Raw genomic sequence first — 20,311 nt, forward strand, 5'->3', positions numbered from 1 at the left:
TCAAATATATGATCCTATGGGGTCATACATGCTTGTGTAGCAAGCATCCACCAATGGATGCCCTCTATCGTGTTTTCATGTTTCTCAAATAAACTCTCTATTTAAAATATAAATACATGTAGTTTTCAAAATTAAGTTATTTTTCTCAAGTTTTACTTGTGGAGTTCTGATGCCTTGGTGTTTCAGCATGGGGTTAGAGCATTTGATACTGTACCTTTCAGACAGTTTCAGAGTCAGGCAAGTTTCAACCCAACTTGTAGATGGAGACTGCTGTACTGAAGCAGTTCTGAGCGTACAAGAGTTCACATCCATCCCAAGGTTACAGACATGAAGACACAGGACATCTAAACGGAAAATTGAATAGCAGGTTGGCTGAGGTGAGCGCCTACAGAGAAGTCAGAAGACTTTGGGAATGAGAGAGGAAGGGAGAGATGGAAGATGTGATCTGGGGCGTGGACTTGTGTTGATACAACAATCCTCAAGGGAAGTGGGGCTAGATTACAAAGCCATCCAAAGGACTATTTATCATCAGAATAAGAAGAAAAGTAGCCATTGAGTGCCTGCGTAGGATGCTGTGTGGGAACCCAGATCGCAGAGTCACTAGGGAAGTCTGCAAGAGACATTTTTGCTGTGGTTCAATGGTCAAAGGTGAAAGAGCACCGTGGGACTTGAGCTTCATGAGCATAGCAATTTCTTATTTATTTTGGATGAAGTATCTAAAGGGGAAGATTAAACACTGTTGACTGGTCACTAATAACATGGAGCGAATCCAAGGGAAAGGCTATTTCCACCGCATCAAGCTAGTAAACATAGTGGTTCCCTGTTTTAGAATCAAACAGATCCATTTATATACTGGCTTCTTTATACATTGGTGATAAGATCTTGGCAAGTTGCTTATTTTTTCATGTACTTTGGCTTCTTTCCTTGGAAAGTGAGGATTGTCGGGTTCAAGGTGTTTCATGATTTACAGTCAACAGAGATAACATCACCAAAAGACTTTCATACAGAGCCTGGCCCGTCAACTTACCATTGGCCATTGACCACGGTCTCAGTCTGTTGTGTGCTGTTATAACAAAATACCTGAGGCTGAATATTTTATCAGAGAGAGAGAGATTTGTTTGACTCAAGTTCTGATTGCTGTAATATCCAAACAAACAGCAGGGTGCTGTATATCTGCCTCATAATGGGAGAGGAAAGCAGAGGGAAGGGGGCTTCTGTCATGCAAGTGAGGTAAGATGTCACACTTGCTCAGAACAAGTGCTGCTCTTGGGGTAACCTGATGTGGGGCTCTCCTCTGTATGCTGTGAATACCATTGGTTAATAAAGAAAGCTGGCTTGAGCCTATAGCAGGGCAGAACAGAGGTAGTGGGGAAAAGTAAACTGAATGCTGGGAAAAAGAAGGCGGAGTCAGGAGAAGCCATGTAGCCCTGCCAGAGACAGATGCTGGGAACTTTACCCAGTAAGCCACAGCCATGTGGTGATACACAGATTAATAGAAATGGGTTAAATTAAGATGTAAGAGTTAGCCAGTAAGAAGCTAGAGCTAATGGACTAAGCAGTGATTTCATTAAAACAGTTTTCTGTGTGGTTATGTCGGGGATGAGCAGCCGGGAACACACAAGTGGCCTCCTACAACAGTAACCTGCCAAAATGGGGATCACCTATGAGAGAGGATCATTGCTCTTTCTTTCATGAGCTGTACCCCCGTTGTCTAATCATCTCCCACTAGGTCTGAAAAGCCTTCCACTGTGACACCACCGCACTGGGTACCAACCTTGTAACACACGACAAACATCTCACACTATAGTAGTAACAATATTGCTTAGAAACAAAATTATTGCTCTATACGAATCAAAATGTCATAAAAATGACACCAGGGCATGTACCATAAACCAACTGAGTGAGAAACTCTGCTGGGGGCTGGGTGTGGTGTTGCACATTTGTTTCTTTGTCTGTTCTTTCAAGAGAGGGTCTCCCTATATAATTCTAACTGTCCTGGAACTCACTATTTAGAGCAGGCTGGCCTCAAACTCAAAGATCCACCTCGGGATTAAAGGCCACCACCACCCGCAAACTATAACCGGAACTGGACGTTGTTCTAGCAGTCTTTTTTCAGTTCACTCCTTCAAGAACATTTGTAAAGGGCCAGTGCAGGCTAGGATGCATGCGCTAGGTGTTGCAAATCCAGAGATAAAGAAGATAAAAGCCGTGCCCTTAAAGAACCCACAAGCCAGAAGAAATGCAGGGCTTCAGGAGTGAGCTGATAAATACAGGGAGGGAGGTTTGCTCAAAGCAGTCTGCAGTCAGTCCAGCTCGACATGACAAGGCTTGGGCTCGTGGTTGTGTTCAGCTTCTTCTCCCTGGTGGGAGGAGAGTAGAGGATCAGGATCTATAATATCGGAAGGTCCCTTCGAGAAACACAGCTGTCAAATGCAGGGGCAGCCCATGTGGGTAGTGCCTTCCCTGATGCTTGCCTGCCATTCACGTGTCTTCTGGAGATTGCCCTGTAAAGTTCTGCATGGTTTATGGTTTTGATGGTCTATCTTATCTAATTTCTCATATAGGAAAAAGAACAGCACAGAAAAAAAAATAGTTGTCAGCAGCCATAACCAGGCTTGTAGACTGGGGCAGAGTGGAAGGGGGAGATAGGACTAGCAGAAAGGCAACAAAAGAAAGGAGAATCTGAGCGGATGGACACGGCAGTGATGGGGCAGCCTCAGGGAACAGAAATAGGAGCCAAAAGGGGAAACGTAATACAAACCAGAAATCTGGCACACACACTTACAAAACAAACAACAGAAAATAGGAAGGAAGAGAAAAGAACATCTGATCAGAGAAGGCTAGATAAGAGCAAGAGCAATTTAGGAGCAGATTGGGGATTGGTGAGCTCCAAACCCCAGAACAATGAAGAGAACAGAAGGTTGAGGACTGAGAACAAGCGTTCCAGATGAGCCTTTCAGCAGGGTACTGGTCTACAGGGAGCTGTAGGGTGGTGGAGAAATGATCTAGAAAGTCCACAGATACATTTGACAATTATTCATTCCATTTATTCATCTCAGTAGTTAGGAAGTCAGAAAGTCCCTGTCCTCACAAAGCCAGAGGCTCCCTGTGGAGTCAGACAGCTGAGCAAGCAGTTAGTATAGACTGTAGTATACCACCAGAATGGGGCAAGCACACGGCTGGGAGGCAACTGTGGGATCCCCTGAAGACTACCATTGTTGGCCACAAACCCAGAGACTGCTCCTGAGTCTGTTCCCAGGTCCACAGTCGCCAGTTTACGGTTGTACACAACTTAGTCAAACTAACAAAGCCCCCAGCTCACCAAGTTGTTTATAGTAAGAAGAATGAGTATGGAAGGTTGGGATAGTTGTTTATAGTAAGAAGAATGAGTATGAAAGGTTGGGATAGTTGTACGCTACGACTGATATAGTCTTTCTTGTTGGACAAATCTGAGTAGGGCTAATCGCTCTCAGAGATGAGATCACAAGGGAATGATGCTGATAATCCAAAGGCTCAGATCAAAAAGTTCAGAGTCCGTGTGTTCTTCAAAGGAAATGCCTGTGTTCATGGCCAGGGCACCCACGCTGGGCACCATGAGTGAGGCTGCTGTGAAGTCTTTCTTGGTTTCTCCATACCCTCTCCCACTTCAATATATCTCACTGGATAGAATTTTTCTCAGGCAGGTTTGTCCTCCTAAGGTAGCATGAGGATTATCAAATTATATTTGGTACTCAAAACCTGTTAGGATCAGATTTTACCTAATATGTAATATACATGTTATGTGTAATGTCAAAGTTTAATAATTCTAGGTTCATGTGTGAGGTGTAGTATTAAGCTCATTTGGGGAAAGTCCTGCTTATTTTCATTCATTAGATCTAGACTACAGTAAGTGTGGTTGACTTTGGCCAATGAATAGCACAGAGCAAAGGGGAAGAAGAAACTAAGGTTTTGGTATATATTCCTCTATGAGAGATCACTAGTTAGCTGTTGTTGGCAGGGGTCACTAGTTATCTGTTGTTGGTAGAGATGACTAGTTAGCTGTTGTTGGCAGGGGTCACTAGTTATCTGTTGTTGGTAGGGATGACTAGTTAGTTAGCTGTTGTTGGCAGGGGTCACTAGTTAGCTGTTGTTGGTAGGGATGACTAGTTAGCTGTTGTTGGCAGGGGTCACTAGTTAGCTGTTGTTGGCAGGGGTCACTAGCTAGCTCTGTAGCAGGGTTTGGCTGACAGTCATCAGAGTGGTAACAGCTTCTAGGTAGGCACTGTCTTCAAGACTCATACCAAGAAAGCCAAGCAGGGTAACACGCTCCTATAAGTGAATAAGGCTTGTGATTGGTTGGCCCTACACAGGTATCAGCTGTGGAACTGGAGATACTCAGTGTGCCGGCTAGTTTGTCAAGTTGACACAAGCTAGAGTCATCAGAGAGGAGGAACTCAATTGAGAAAATGCCTCCATAGGACTGGGCTGTTGGCAAGACTCAGGGGCATTTTCTTAATTAGTGATTGACATGTGAGGATCCAGCCTGTTGTGGTAGCACCACCCTGGGCACAGGGTCCTGTATTCTATAAGAAAGCAGGCTGAGCAAACTATAGGAAGCAAGCCTGTAAGCAGCGCCCCTCCATGACCTCCAGGTTCTTGCGTTGCTTGACTTCCTGTCTGTACTTCCATTGATGATGAACAGCGATATGGAAGCATAAGCCAAATAAACCCTTTCCTTCCCCAGTTGCTTTGGTCATGGTGTTTCATTGCAGTAAGAGAAACCCTGACTAGGACAGTCAGGTACCTGGGTCTTAGGCTTCTGCCACTCTCTTCCCATTGGGGGTGTTACCATGACACCTTATGTGGTAGAAAACAACACTGGCAATACCTTATAGCTTTCTTTCATCAAATAAGAATTGATATGAGAGAGTGAGACAGCCCAAGTCTGTAACCCCAGTCCGGGAGAGGAGGAGGCAGGAGGATCAGAAGTTGAAAGCTAGCTACAGGAGACTCTAACACAATAAACAAATAGAAATAAAACAGTAAACAACAACAGAACAGACTTGCCATAAAAGGAGGAAGATAGAGGTTGACATAGTGGTTTCTTTCCTTTCTTTCTTTCTTTCTTTCTTTCTTTCTTTCTTTTCTCCCGTTTCTTTCTAAAAGAGGAAAAGATACGTTCTTCCCTTGAGGACAGGCTCTGAATTGCACAAAGGAAGGAATGGAGTGTCTCTCCCAAACTAGGTGATGAAACAAGACATGTGACTTCTTGCTCACTTTCAGACAAGTGCAGGGAAGGAAGCTGCCCTCCTGTAAGGAGACAGGAACATAGGTCAACTGTCAACAGTTCCTGGTGGGAGCTGCCTTCCAACTAAATCTCCAGCCTGCAAGTAAATGAATCCTGGTGACAGCTTGACCCTGTAGAATCCAATCCTTGCTCCAAACTGCTCTTAAGCTCCTAAGCCCCAGATACTGTTAGCCAGTGATTTAAAGTTCTGCATTTGAGGGTAACTTGTTACAGCGCAGTAGTGGATTGACAACAGGGAAGAGGAACGGAGACAAAACACAGCAAAGGAAGAGTCTTCAGAAAAAAACACGCAGCCTGTAAATCATCCTTACACAGTAGCAGTAAAATTCACTCGGAGACTAGCGCAGACACCTGATAAATTGCCAAAGCAACAGATTTAGAGCCCAGAATGTCATGGCTTCTGGAGGAACACAAGAAAAAATGTTTTACAATTGGAAAAGTTTCCAAATGAAAATGACACTCTGGATAAGCCGTGGTGTGTAGAAATCCAGGAGTCCATTTGGTGAGAAGTCAGATAAAACAGGGGAGGTAAGGAGAGGAAAGGGGGGTTGGGAGGGAAATTCTGTGTGGCAGCCAGAGAACCAGAAACAGAGAGAAGAAATCATTGAAACTGAAGAAAATAGGCAGGCAGGTTTGTGAAACCTAAAACTGGCACCAACACAAAACTCCACTCAGAGGCATTGTGGATAGATGGAAATGTGGTTTGGAGAGGGAGTGGCCTCCCCATCAAAGGCTCATCTGAGGAAGGCACTGGTACCCAGTGTGCTGTTCCGGGATGGGGTTCTGGGAGATGTGAGCAGATTCATGAGTACACTCGCTTGATCAATGGATCCTGGAAGCTGGGAGCTGATTAGAGGAAACAGGTCACTAAGAAAGACCTGTGAAGGGTATGTCTTATCCTTGGCCTTTCCTCTCTGTCTCTCTCTGTTCTCAAACCAGCAATGTCTTTTTTTTTTTTACAAGCTTCTGCTACTATGATACTCTACCTCCCTGCAGGACCACTGCAACAAAACCAGCTGATGATAACCCTGAAACCTCCCAGATCATGAATCTAAATACCCCTTTCCTCCCTCTAGGCTTTCCCATCCTCAAGTATTTTGTCAGTGATGCAAAATGCCTCATAGAAGAAGTAAAAAGAAAATGTGAACACAGCAGGAGAATTTACAGAGGAGAGAGAAGTCGGCAAGGACAACCTGAGTGGCCCCAGGACCACTGCTACACAGCCCTCTTCTACAACGATCCTCTTGATTATGAGAGAAATCGCGATGAAATCAAACTCCTTCTGATGCTCTGGGCTTGTGCTGGTTATTTTCTTAAGGGGAGGCTAAAGCTTCAGTGGCACTGGCAAGTGTCTGAGCATTAGAGAATGTAATAAAGTTGAAAACAGAACTCCTGGAAGGCTGGCCTTGCACTCCATTTGCAATATGCCCCCTCCTGGCTTCAGCACATAAATTTGGTTTGATTCTGAGGAAAATGGAATTGAAATTCATAGCACTAGTGATTTTTCCATCTCAGTCAGGAAGCTAGCATGGCATTGTAATCATCGGAGGCACTCAGGGCCTTTGAATTTAGACCAACTTCCTTTTCATAATTTTACTGTAAATATTAGTTCTAGCCAGTGTCATGAGACCTAAAATCATACTAAGAAGAAACTCGACCTTGAGGATTATAAAGCCAATAACAGAACTTTTAAAAAGAGCTGGAATGAGTGTCTTTGTATTAGGAGACTGCCATCAATACAATGGGACATAAACCTCTTAAAAATAGAGTCAGTCTACGAGCTGCCTTTTAACTGTGTGAAATAAACAAAAACTCGAGACAAATGTGACTAGAATCCAATGCTTTACAAGGACAGCTTGAAATAAGGCACGAATATTCATGCAATCCAATGTAATATGCATAACAATAGAAATGCTGAAAATATACTGCCTGGGAAAATGCTAATGAAACATTAATAAGCAAAAAATCTCGGTGCAGAATCAGCTGAGGAAAAGGACTATTAGGGTGAGGAGTCTAATGTTTATGGAGAAGCAGGGGTTAAGAAATGTGGAGAGGCAGAATTGGAATACAACTCGAGGTAGTCTGCTTTATCTTAGGAAAACACCATGAGAGGAAAAAAAAACAAAGCATGTTCCAAAATTTATTTAAAAAAGAATCGCAACTTACTATCTCTCAATATTAGAAACCTACAAAATTCTAGTTTTTCTTTATGTTTATTGTTTTTGAAATACCTACAATCACCCGCATCATTGTTTAAAATACCCTTTTTATAAATTGTATTTCAGGCTTAAGGCCAGTATTGTATATAAATAAGAAAAAGAGCCTGTGTAAGTTGGAGGTTACAAAAATAATATTATTATAAGGATGACAGGAACAAACAGATTTTGCTTTCATTTTGATGACAACTATGTAGGTCTCGATTCAGTATAAACAACGATAGAGAGACTGAAGCAGCAAAGGACAAAAAATATATAAAGAGTGAGAAAAAAAGAAAAAACTCATTAGAATCACGAGAGTATGATTTTCCAAGATGTAAAATAAACACCGGCAGGGTCATACTTACCTGACAGGGGAGACACCATGATCGGAAAGGTGGTTTGCCCAGGGCGAAGCTCATCCATTGCATTCCAAGTGTGCTGACCCTGTGGTTTCCCAGATGGGGGAAACTCAACTGCGCAATTTGTGGTAGTGGAGGACCGCACTGACACTCTCCCTTTCTAAAAATAAAAATTAAGCTGGTCAGGGGATGGCACACGCCTTTCATTTCAGCACTCGGGAGGCAGAGGCAGGTGGATCTCTAAGTTCCAGCCCAGCCTGGTCTACAAAGTGAGTTCCCGGACAACCAAGGCTACACAGAGAAACCCCGTCTCAAAAAACCATAATAATAATAATAATAATAATAATAATAATAATAAAAATAATAAATGGAAACCCACTGAATAGACTATTGGGACAGCATTTCACTTGTATAGAATTTTAAATTATGATGTGTCTATACGTTGCAATGGTAGTGAGGTATTTCTACCGAGACACAAGTAAAGCACACCTACAAGACATCTAAGGGAATATGTAATATCTAGTTCTACTTAGAGAGGCGGAGAGGCCAAAGAATAAGTTTGAAGTGTGAATTTACTCTCTTGTTCTCTTGCTTTTGCACATCTCCTGATACCTATGGACTTCATGGGCATCCACTGAACCCTCCAAGGAAGAAAAAGAGCAGCAAGGCGTCAGGAGTCAGGCATTATGCTGGCCTGTCACCTGGCAGGATGCCCTCAGGCAGTGCCCTGGCCAGCCAGGGTCCTATGGCTGCTGGGCCACTACGTGGTCTATGAGCGAGCAGGTGCAAAAGGCCCTTTTAAGAGACAAGCTCTGCCCTCCTGCTCTCTATTTCCAGCTATTCTTCTGGAAATCTGGCCTAGAACTCAGAGATCTGCCTGCTTCTGCTTCCCCAGTGCTGGGATTAAAAGTGTGCGCCACCACCGCCCGTCAGGTTTTCTGTTTTGAGTGAGTGAAAAGCAGACTTTTTTTCTGGTAGAGAATGTTTACTTAAATAAAAAAATAAGAGATGGAAAATGGATTTACGTAGCTTGCGGTTGTGACAGAGAGCATCCCACAAGAACACAGAAATCATTTAGAATGTTAAGGAACTGTTTGACCCAAAATAGTAGTGCAACCAGCTTTTTGGAGAAAATGAATAAAAATAAAAGTTCATAACAAAAATCTATAAAATGAGCAAGCAAGGATATTAATGTCTAAATTATATTTAAATTATGTTGTGTTTACAGTGTGGATTAAACACACGAGGAACACTGAAGATACATATTCATATATGTCAATCACGAAGATTGGCGCTTGATAGATACAGTCGTGAATGTTTTTTTTTATATCGAACTTCTAGTGTTTTAAAAGGAAATGTAAGTCTCGCGAGTCCAGCATTGATCAAGCTTCAGAGTGAGAAATTATTGTCAACTTTACTTTTTCATGAGTAGTGCTGACCTGTGTCCCATTTCCCGTTAACATTTGAGGCTCCTGCAATTATGCAATTAAAGCCATCTGGGATGACCAACCAGCCCTGCCTGCAAGCTGTGGGGAGATGGAGGCACGTTAGAGGAGGCAGCCCTGTGGAAAATGGCTGCTTTGCTAACACTTTTGGCGGGTGGGGATGGTGAATCTGAGCCCGCTGGCACAACGGTGTCAGCGCTCTCTCTAGGGCTGCCCCACTGCGAGGTTCCTCCTGCTTTACCTAATGGGGATAATGGAGTGCCCAAGCCTCACCCAGCACCCAACAGAGGAAGTCTTGTGCATCACCTTTCCCAGTGAAGTCTTCCAGTGTATTCTTTTATAGCATCCTGGTTTTCCTCATAATTTTGTAATTTGTTCTCTATTTATTTGCTTCATGCCTTTTTCCCAACCTGACTATAGCAACAGGAGTAATTTTGTTTTATCCCAATGATCTTTCTGTGTAATGCCACTTCTAATGTGATGGCTAGAGCCGAGTAAGTACTACAAATAATGTTGAGTTCATGGGCATACTCTCTCTCAGAGAGCCACTACACCTATTACAAAAACCACTCCTAGCCAGGTAGGTGGTGGTGGCACCGCTTTTAATCCCAGCACTTGGGAGGCAGAGGCAGGTGGCTCTCTGTGAGTTCAAGGCCAGCCTGGACTACAGAGAGAGTTCCGGGACAGGCTCCAAAGCTACAAAGAAACTCTGCCTCAAAAAACAAAATTACAACAACAAAAACAAAGAAAAGAAACACTCCTTAATCTGTGCCAAATATGGCTGGTTGCATTTCCAATATTTTCCAAGGCTATTCTTATTCACTTTCTTGGTGCGACTCTCGGCATTAATAATTCTGACTCACCGGGATGTGCAACAAGAATGAGAAATGTAATCCAAATACATTGTCTTGGCCCGTGAGGCAGTATCTCAAACACACTGTTATTTCATGATGACAAACTCAGGCCGAAAGCTTTCCATCCTCCCTGGATTGTTGCCTGCCCACAAAGACAAGTTTCATAGGGCTCTTTTATATATGTAGTTTCTCTGCAAATTTTGGAGCCTGTCCTGGAACTAGTTCTTGTAGACCAGGTTGGCCTTGAACTCACAGAGATCCACCTGCCCCTGCCTCCTGAGTGTTGGGATTACACAGATCTCTTTAAAATGGCAAGTTCTGTTTAAACACACCGAGAAGCCAGGTCGGGCTGCACGGCTATCAAGACTGAGCTGCTACTGTAACAACACAGAACAAACAATTCTCTTGCCCTCACTCTATATTCCTTCATTTTTTTTTTTTTTTTTTTTTTTTTGNAACAAGAGTAGCAATAGTTAGAAATACTGACATTAACTTTACAGCCATGCCTGGCGGCAAGGCCTGGAATCCTGACTCAAGGTGTGAAAATCTCAATCTCTTGCCCTCACTCTATATTCCTTCATTTTTTTTTTTTTTTTTTTTTTTTGGAGACCTTGTGAGTAGAAGGTGTGGTTCAAGAGAAATTTCCAAGAAAAACAAGAGTAGCAATAGTTAGAAATACTGACATTAACTTTACAGCCATGCCTGGCGGCAAGGCCTGGAATCCTGACTCAAGGTGTGAAAATCTCAAATTCAAGCCCTGTAGGGGCTACTGCGAGGGTTCAAGGCCACTCTAGGCCAGAGCTGAGAGATCTTATCTCAAAGTAAAAGGGGGGTAGGGTGGGGCAGGACGCCTCCTGCCCCGTGAAGGAGTGCCTGGTTAGGTGATGTGACGCTCTGCATTCAGTTTCTGACTCCTCAAACCTTTGCAAATGTATCATCTATGCAAGTATACACAGCAGAAGATATAGCTGTTGGTATTCTAAATATGATGATCTCACCTTTATACAGCCACTGAGAAATCCCAGACAATAGTACTTGTTCAAATCCTCTCTCAGTACTTGCTGATATGTTATAGACTTCACGTGGTTTCCTGAAAGCGTCTCTTTCTAAGAAAGACAACCTTACTTATTCAATCAGAATCTCCGTATTTCCTGAGAAAACAGCCTTCCCAGTATCTGTGGCTGTGTTCCAGCAGTGTCCTCGGGAAAGAGTTCACCAAGATGTACCCTCTCTGAGTTGTTAGGACGCCCTGAAGGAGTTTTACTGTGTAGCAAGGCAACATCTTTCAGAAGAATGTAGTCACTAAATAGAATCTAGGTGACTGAGTTTGCACGTATTCTACTGATCTTGTTTCTACCACTTAACAGTTGGAAAAACTTGGGGGGCCCTTTAAAGTTTCTATTTTTCCTCATGTACAAAATGAAGTCGTTGAATTAAACCAATGATTTAAAATACTTAGCAACAAAACTCCTAGTTTAATGAGATGTTTTGTCAAAGCCTGAGGAATATAATATGACCAAAAGCTTGAAATAAAATATAATTTCAATCTACTGAAAATTTAAAAATTATTTGTGTCCATTTGAGTATTAAAATACTAATCCCCATTTTGTAAGTTATGGTTCTCTGGATGTCTGTACCTGTGGGAACCCTCCTGCAACCCCGAGCAAAGCCAGTTGATAACTTATTTCTCCCAGACTGTTTCCAAAGACTAATAATCACACAAGTATTAGTGTGTGTGCTCAAAATAGGAAGTGATTAGTTCTGGTCAGAGCATCAGGAGCAATCCTGAAGATGTCTATGATACAGCATTCGTCCAAGGTCAGACTTACAAATAGGCCAGGCTGGGGCAGATTTCCAAGTGGACAGACAAATCAGTTTATAGTTTGTAATTATGACATTGCTTTTATTCTGCAGGTGACTAGAAAGCTACTGGAGTTCTTTTGTTGTTGTTTATTTGTGGTTTTTGATTTGTTTTTTCAAGACAGGATTTGTCTGTGTAGCCCTGGCTGTCCTGGAACTCACTTTGTAGACCAGGCTGACCTCAAACTCACAGAGATCTGCCTGCCTCAGCTTTCCAAGTGCTGGGATTAAAGGTGTGCGCCACCACTGCCCGTCTTAAATTTTAATTGCTTTTTTTGTTGTTGTTTTGTTTTTTCTTAGAAACAAGGTTTCTCTGTGTAAACCTAGCTGGCTACTGGAGATTTTATGCTGTAGTCTTGTAGCCTGTCTCTCTCTCTCTCTCTCTCTCTCTCTCTCTCTCTCTCTCTCTCTCTCTCTCTTTTTCTTCCTTCTTTCCTTCCTTTCTCTCTTTCTCTTTCCTTTCTTTCCTTCCTTCCTTCCTTCCTTCTTTCCTCTTTCTTTCTTTCTCCCTTTTTTGGTTTGTTTGTTTTAATTTTGTTGTTGCTGCTGCTTAAGCAGAAAATTATGTCTTGGACCAAACGGTATCAATTCCCACACTCCCCAAACTCACTCACTGAAACCTCATTATGGAAATGGGCTCTTAGTGCAGAGGTGGGTTAACAAGGCTGTAAGGACAGGCCCAGTCAACAGCAGTGGGGTCCTGAGAAGAAGAGGAGACCCCAAAGCATGCCCTTTCATGTGCATATTACATGAAAAGACCGGGTGAACACATGTGATGTCACCTACCACGCTGAGGAGAACCCACCAGAACCTGGCAGGCAGGGACCCTACTATTGAACTGTCTTTCTCCCAGATGATGAGAAACCACCCCATCTGGGGTGTTTGTTTCATCCGTCTCAGCTTATTAAGATGAACAGTGACATTAGGGATACAGTGAGTAGACTCTGCAGGACTTGGACTGTGGGTCACAAGAATCGGCAGTGACTTTGAGAGTCTAGGCCAGTGTCATGATATCATGAGGGCATTTACAGAACCAGAGAATAAAAGAGGGGAAAGAATCATTCTGAGGAACAAAGCTTGATTTTTATTTCAAATAAATGGGTTGTAGAATTCGAGGTGTAGGTCCTTCCAGCAGATAGAGTGGAGGGTTTTGTGGTTACAAGACTGAATACAAATCTTACTTACTTTGCAATCATCTGCCCAGATATGCCACCACTGACTTATCATGTCTGGACAAAATCATTCAGGTACCATGTGCAGCAGACAAAGAAGTTTTATGTCCAGTAAGAGAAGGGTAGCTATTTCTGTGTTCTAGGTAGACCTGACTTACGTGTGTTTTTTATGACTCTAGAACTTCTTCACTGAAGAACTGGAAAAGGTACGTCTATCTTTAAAACAATAAATTGAATGTAATTTAGACACCCCTGAGGATCCCCTTGTCTTCTGATATATGCTTAATTTGTTTCTGTGAATGAGAAAGACTAAACAGAGTTTAGTGGACCACACAGTTCAACAAACAAAAGATACTGCGACCTTGAAGTCGGGTAAATGGCAAACTGTTCTCCAAACAAAGCACACATTTACTCTAAGAGGGCTGAGAACACAAAAAAAGGCGCGTTCTGCCCCACAGGAATACAGGTTAGCAAGAGAATTCTACACCTGGGAATCTTGAATTTCACCTGTGCAATGGAAGTACCTCTGTTAGGGAAGTTGAGCAAAAGAGAAAACTACTACGGAAAGAGAGCATGATATTATGAGACAAAGGAGTGCTTCATAAATGTTCAGCTGAGTGGGAAAAGGGATACTTGGAGAAAGCCTGCAGAACCCTGGCCTGTAACGAGTGTCTGTGTGAGCCACCGGTCTCTGATCGGGGATTTCCCACTCACAAGCAGTTCTGCCCCCTCAGTACAGGGACTGCAATATCTCTGTTTTATGATTCTGTAAGCCTGGACATGGAGTCCCTGTAACCTAATCCCTACTGTGGAAATTGATTCAGGCAAACAGCTTGGCAGTCTTTCTTCTCACAGGGTCTTGCAAGTTCCTTCTACAAGCAACTTCTCTTGACGTTTAAGTGGCATGTTTTTGTAGGCTGAATATTGTTGTTTCTTGGTTCTCCAATTTAGAATTCTCATTGGCTATGTATTGTAGAATATCAGGATTTGCTGTTTGTAGTTCAAAATCCCACAGCATCACACACACACATCACGCGTGTGCACACACACGCACAGAGTCATACTACACGTTTTGGTGGTTTCCACACATATTTTTTATATTATGCTTACACAAATATTACTTATGGCTAAGTCATGCAGTATTCTGTGACAACTTGGATTTCTCCAGAGTGGACTGGAGTGATTCCAACTGTCTAGTTTTCTCTGAATCCATTGTTTATTTTCTTTCCAGACTATTTTTTCAGAGATGAACCAAACACATTGGATCACTACTTATTGCCTCTTCTTCTTTTTCCTTGAGGACTTCCTTAGCTGTGTCTTCCATTTTCTGCTCCACTGGGCTCAGATGACATATGGACCCGCTGAGTGGTATGGCAGTCCCTTGTCACTACCATGCCAGGAATCATCTGCATAGAACTTGTTAAAACTCCTGACTTGGCAGCTATGGCAGTCCCTGTCACTACCACTCCAGGAATCATCTGCATAGAACTAGTTAAAGCTCCTGGGTTTTATGAGATCACTCTGAGTGTAGAAGAAGATGTCAGGGAACTTCTACATTAGAGGTCGGAAGGGTAAGGCATGTTCACTGAAGGAAACCAGAAAGGTTGACTTTGAAGACGGGAAAAGAACTGAAAATGTGAGAGCCCTGTGAGCTAAGAGGAGTGTGTTCCTGGCTCCTCAGCAAGGTAAGCTTTTCCTTCTTAATTGCTTTCCCCTGATTAAGTCAGACCCAAGATAATCTCCCAAAGCAAGTCATAGTTAGCACCCCACACAGGAGAGGGGGTTATTCGAGGCTTGACTAGGAGGGGGACATCTCAGTCAGCTTGCGTCAAAGAGGTTCAGTTGGAAAGGAAACTGTGATGCCACAGAAGGGCAATAACGGCAGGAGCAAGGTCCCCTGGCAGGTCAGAGGAAATGGGAGCAGTCACTGACCTAGGACACACACACACAACACACATACACACACACACACACACATAGACACACCAGCTACAGGGGGAACAGAGCAGTTACCTACCTAGGATAGACAGACAGAAAGACAGACAGATGACAGAGAGACACCCTGCACATGCACACGTGCACACACACACACACACACCGGCTAGAGGGGGAACGGAGCAGTTACTGACCTAGGATAGACAAACAGATGACAGAGAGACACCCGCACATCCACACGCACATACATCCCGGCTAGGGGGACAACAGTATTATTTGCACCTTGCTGATTTAGCCCATCCTGTCACCTCCTTCACCTTCATAGGCACTCAGTGCTTCGGTCCCCCCTGTTGGTTTCTCGCTGACCCCTCCACCCAGGCCCAGCTTTCTGCACTCTCCAGTTTGGTTAAGTTTGGTCAAAATTCACACAATTTTTTATTTGTTCTTGTCTCTTTTTTGTTTTTTTGTTTTTGTTATGAAATTTTCTGCTAAAAATTAACTATGGGGAAAGGGAAGGTATAGCCACATCTGGGTAGAGCCGAGGGGAGTTAAAGGGAGGAATTGAGAGTGAATAGGATCAAAATACATTGTATGACATTCTTTAAGAACTAATAAATATATATTTTTTAAATTAACTGTGAGAGGGGCTGGAGAAATGGTTTAGAGGTTAACAGCATTGACTGCTCTTCCCAAGGTCCTGAGTTCAATTCCTAACTACCACATGGAGGCTCACAACCATCCATAATGAGATATGATGCCCTTTTCTGACCTGCAGGCAAACGTGCAAGCAGAACATTATATATATAATAAATAAATAAACTTAGAATTAACTGTGACAAAATTGTCACTTTATCCATTTTGAGAATACAGCCCAGCAATGTTAAATGTATTCACATTATTATACAACCAATTCAAAATCACTTTCCTATTAGGACACTGAAGTTCTTTACCCACTAGAACAAGGGTCTGCCTCCTGCTGTCCTCAGCCCCTGGTGACTGCCTCTTTTCTTTCTGTCTCTGTGGACTCTGATGGCTTTACTTATCTTGGATTTGTAGATTCAAACTGTATTATTTTCTTAGGATTGATTGACATATTCAACTTAGTATAATGCCTTCAAGCATGTGCTAAAATTTTTCCCTTTTAAGACTGAGTAAATTAAAAGCAATTGTTTTAATTTTATTGGGGTTCTTTTACTCTTCTGCTTATGAGATCCCCTCAGTTCCCTTTAACTATTTATTACTTTGGTGGAATTTTTAAAATGCAGAGATAAATGTGTGCCCAATCTGTTGTTCAAAAGGAAAACTCTGATTTTACAGGCTACAAGGCCACTATCTTTGGCTGATATGGTGTGAGCTGCCTATACCATTTTAATCCAAACACTTAAGACTGTAGATGAACCAAGCCTTGTCAAGTATGTATACTGTCCCATCCTCATCCTACCTGTCAGTGGCTGCACTTTCCAGACCATCTGTCAAGGTCAAATCCAGTTGGATTTGATTTTTCAAGAACCTTATAGATAAAACAAAGCCATAGTTATTGTTGAAATTCTGAAGGTGTATAAAACCAAGGCCTGGGGCAAGCACAGTTCCTATATGCTTGCAGCTGCTTATTTTTCATTTCTTTCTTTTTTTTCCTTTTTCTTTGAGTACATATTTGTTATATGAGCCAGAAGGATTTGATCAAGATACACCTTAACTAATGATAGGCATTGCTAAGAGATTGATTGACCATAATTATTCTGTCTTGCCCAAATAATTGGCTTGTTCTTGACACTGTCTTGTTTTAGCAGTTGTATTAAAGCAATCTGATTATCTCTGTCCAGTTTTTGCATGAGGAAATAAATCTGGAGTCTTCTTACTTTATTTCAAAACTTAAAGTTCTTTTGCAACTGCTTCTAGTTTGATTATCTGAGAAACTAGCGCAAATTGCTTTGTAAATCAACAACCAGAGAATCAATAGCCCTGATGTCCCTTTTAAAAACTCAGACGAATAAATAGTCCCTATAAGACTCCGTCATTGCTCTCAAAGGCTCAAAAGAAAATATTGCGAAGACAAAAGTAAAGGAAACCATAGAATATTGTCCCGAAGGTTATGTGGTGGTGGTTAAAAGCCAGGACATGATTTGAGAAGTGAAAATTTGTTCTGAGAACACTTCTAGCATAGCATAACCCGAACATGGGGACGAAGCCTTTCTTTCTCTGGTCGTGGTCTATTGGCTTAAAACTTGATGCAAACAAAACGTATCAGGGCACCGATTGCAAAGATATAGTTTAAACATATCTGCTCTTGGTATTCTACGCTTGGAAACCTCCCAGGATGAGAGACTAACAGATCATCTAACCCAATTACTAATTTCATGCCCACGTTACTTGTAGAGCCCTACAGAAATGAGAGCTCCTGGGCATCATGACTGATCTACCACACCTCATATAAGAAATCAATGAAGTTGGGAACATGTGTTAGAGGATAAGACTTTAAAATACAGCTCTTGCTAATGTTTGCAAGAAGGGTGCTTTCCTTCTTCTGTCCTTGGGAAAAGGTACTGACCATCATGGCAGAGACTAATAACTGTCCTCAGATTTGCTCTTCCTTCATCTCTAAGTATTCGCATTCCCCACATTTTACCATTGTAGCATTTAACTGCTATTGTTGTGCAACAAACTACCCCAACATTTAGAGGCTAAAACAACTTTTTATTATGTTTGACCAACCCTGTGGATCAGAACTTGGGTCAGGCCTTTACCACAGGACTTGAGTGACTTCTAAACACACCACTGACCAAAGCAGTCAGAATCCCACTGACGTCAGCTCCTGGTTTAGGAATGAAGAAGTTACACTGCAGAAGAGGGCACGGGCTTGTAGACACCAACACTTTCACTTTCAGGAGATGCGATTTGTACAGCCAGTAGGTCCAAGCCAAAAGAAAGGATGAGGTGTATTTACTGGTGGAGGGGGGGTGGGGGTAGTTGTGGAGGGTGGAGGGGTGTCCTGTCTGTTTCCCATTTTCCTCCTATTTAACTTGACTAAATGACTGGAGGTGCAGCAGCCATAAAAGAGTGTGAATTCCCCATTACCACTGAGTACCACCAAAGCCTTCAATAGCTTGCCTTATAAGATAGAGAAATGTATAGCTGACATTTTTGCTGCACATGAACAATGGTATTCCTAATTAATGTAAACATCATTAATGAAGAAAGGTGATAGAAATGCATCTTAGGTTATTGATCTAGCCAACACGATAATGCTTGCATGGTAGAGAACTTGGCTAATACCGTGTTCCAATGTCACATATGAAAATCACATTTTCTCTTTTTTATGATTTTTAATTTTTTTAATATAAATTGGTGTTTGGTCATGGGTGTTGGGTCCCCTGGAACTGGAATTACAGACAGTTGTGAGCTTCCATGTGGGTGCTGGGAATTGAACTTCGGTCCTCTGGAAGAGCAGTCAGTGCTCTTAACCACTGAGCCATCTCTCCAGCCCCTCACCACATTTTCTAAGCTTATTTCTTACGCACTCCCCAAATACCATTTAGAAGCATTTTTTAAAGCATTATTATTATGAGGTTAAGAAACTGAACTTGAGAAATGCATTCCCTTATGGGAAAAATACAAGATGCCGTGTAAACCTATGGGTAAGATATATTTATAAAAAATAATAAAACAAAGTGGTATTTCTATTTCTAGTTTTTGGGTTTCCTGAGTCACGTAATTTACCTTTTGTGTGGGCAGAAAGGTAAACGAGAATAATAAAATGAAACTAAAGAAAGAACGGATAAGTGAGCTTGTGCTTGGAGAGCTTTACAATAAAACGGGAATCGTAGAAAACGAATGTGTGCATTTAAACGGTGTTTAATTTGGCAAAAGATAATTTTTTCTGCTTCAAAATTCTTGGAATAGGCTCGTTTTAAAGACAAGGGCTTACTTTTAAAAGCACAAATGTGTAGCTCTATTTTCTTTATATTGCTATGTTCTAATTGAAATGATTCAGAGGGTCAGGAAGGACTTCAAAATAAGCAACGAGGCTGATCATTCAGTGCACTCTTTACTGTCTGACCACCTGCCCTGACGATCCTGTATCCTGTCTGAAGGATATCAACTAACTTTGATAAGTGCTTCACAATAAACGCTGCCTTTGTCTGGGCGACCAGTAGGAAATGCACCAAGCACGCCATAGCAGAACATCTCTAAGGCAGACATCCCAGCCAGGTGGCTGAAAGGCAGAATAAAACCTAGTGAAAGAAAAAAGATGTTGTAACAAACAAGGGGCAGTATTTCTTTTATCCAAAAGATAGCCAGTATAGCTGCGTGACTTGAACAAAAGACATCACGTACATTTCTCTTGCGGTTGAATTCTAGGGAAAGAAAAAGCCACCACCAAGGTGGAGGCTGAAGTTTCAGAACCAATTGCGCGACACCAACTCTGGGTGGGCTTGGGCGAGTGATGCGTGGGATTTGCGCAGGGATCTCTGGTGGAGCCCGCGGCCTCGGGTCCCACGCCCTAGGTTCCCGCTGCCTCCACCCGGAGGCCACTTGCGAGGCGGCTCTTGCACCCGCCCGCCCGGTTGCTATGGTTTCCGGGGATCACGTGGGCGCGCGGGCGGGGGCGGGGCGCCGGGGGGGGGGCGGTGCAGGAGCGGCGGGAGAGGGAGCGGGAGGAGCTGGAGATGCTGCCAACCCTCCCCGGGCTGCGCTCGCTCTGCCGCCGCCGCCGCACGGAGCAGCCGCGCCGGGGGCCCAGTGTGCCGCGCTCACAGCCGGTAGCGCCGGGGGCGCTCGCTTGGGGGCCGCGCAGCCCGAGACCGGACCGCGGAGAGGGAAACGGGGCGAGGGCGGCGCCCAGGCGCCCCGGGCGTGCACAGGCAGGATGAGCATCGAGATCCCCGCGGGGCTCACGGAGCTGCTGCAGGGCTTCACGGTGGAGGTGCTGAGGCACCAGCCCGCCGACCTGCTGGAGTTCGCGCTGCAGCACTTCACGCGGTTGCAGCAGGAGAACGAGCGCAAGGGCGCCGCACGCTTCGGCCATGAGGGCAGGACCTGGGGGGACGCGGGCGCCGCCGTCGGGGGCGGCACCCCCAGTAAGGGGGTCAACTTCGCCGAGGAGCCCATGCGCTCCGACTCCGAGAACGGCGAAGAGGAGGAGGAGGCCGCGGAAGCAGGGGCGTTCAACGGTGAGGACCGGCCCCCTCGCGCCCCGCGCC

At 43.5% G+C, this 20,311-nt stretch overlaps 1 protein-coding gene and 1 non-coding gene across 3 annotated transcripts in view; both read left to right on the plus strand.

Moving 5' to 3' along the window:
• The window catches only part of Prkar2b (protein kinase cAMP-dependent type II regulatory subunit beta), a 710,703-nt gene that overhangs the window by 601,599 nt on the left and 88,793 nt on the right, over nt 1-20,311 (plus strand). The window contains exon 1 of one of the 2 annotated variants that reach the window (XM_050122316.1): nt 19,763-20,281. The exons of the other annotated variant lie outside the window; for it this stretch is intronic. Within the exon in view, the coding sequence (XP_049978273.1) occupies nt 19,978-20,281 (304 nt within the window). The 5' untranslated portion in view covers nt 19,763-19,977. Of the gene's footprint in view, nt 1-19,762; nt 20,282-20,311 lie in introns of those variants that run through there. 2 annotated transcript variants of the gene reach the window in all.
• Nucleotides 7,843-8,001, plus strand: LOC126488693 (U1 spliceosomal RNA). Its single transcript, XR_007588781.1, has one exon. It is a non-coding gene; the product is annotated as a U1 spliceosomal RNA (small nuclear RNA).

This window comes from Alexandromys fortis, unplaced genomic scaffold (assembly GCF_014885135.2).
Source record: "Alexandromys fortis isolate MF-2015 unplaced genomic scaffold, M_Fortis_MF-2015_v1.1 scaffold_201, whole genome shotgun sequence".
Classification (NCBI taxonomy): domain Eukaryota; kingdom Metazoa; phylum Chordata; class Mammalia; order Rodentia; family Cricetidae; genus Alexandromys; species Alexandromys fortis.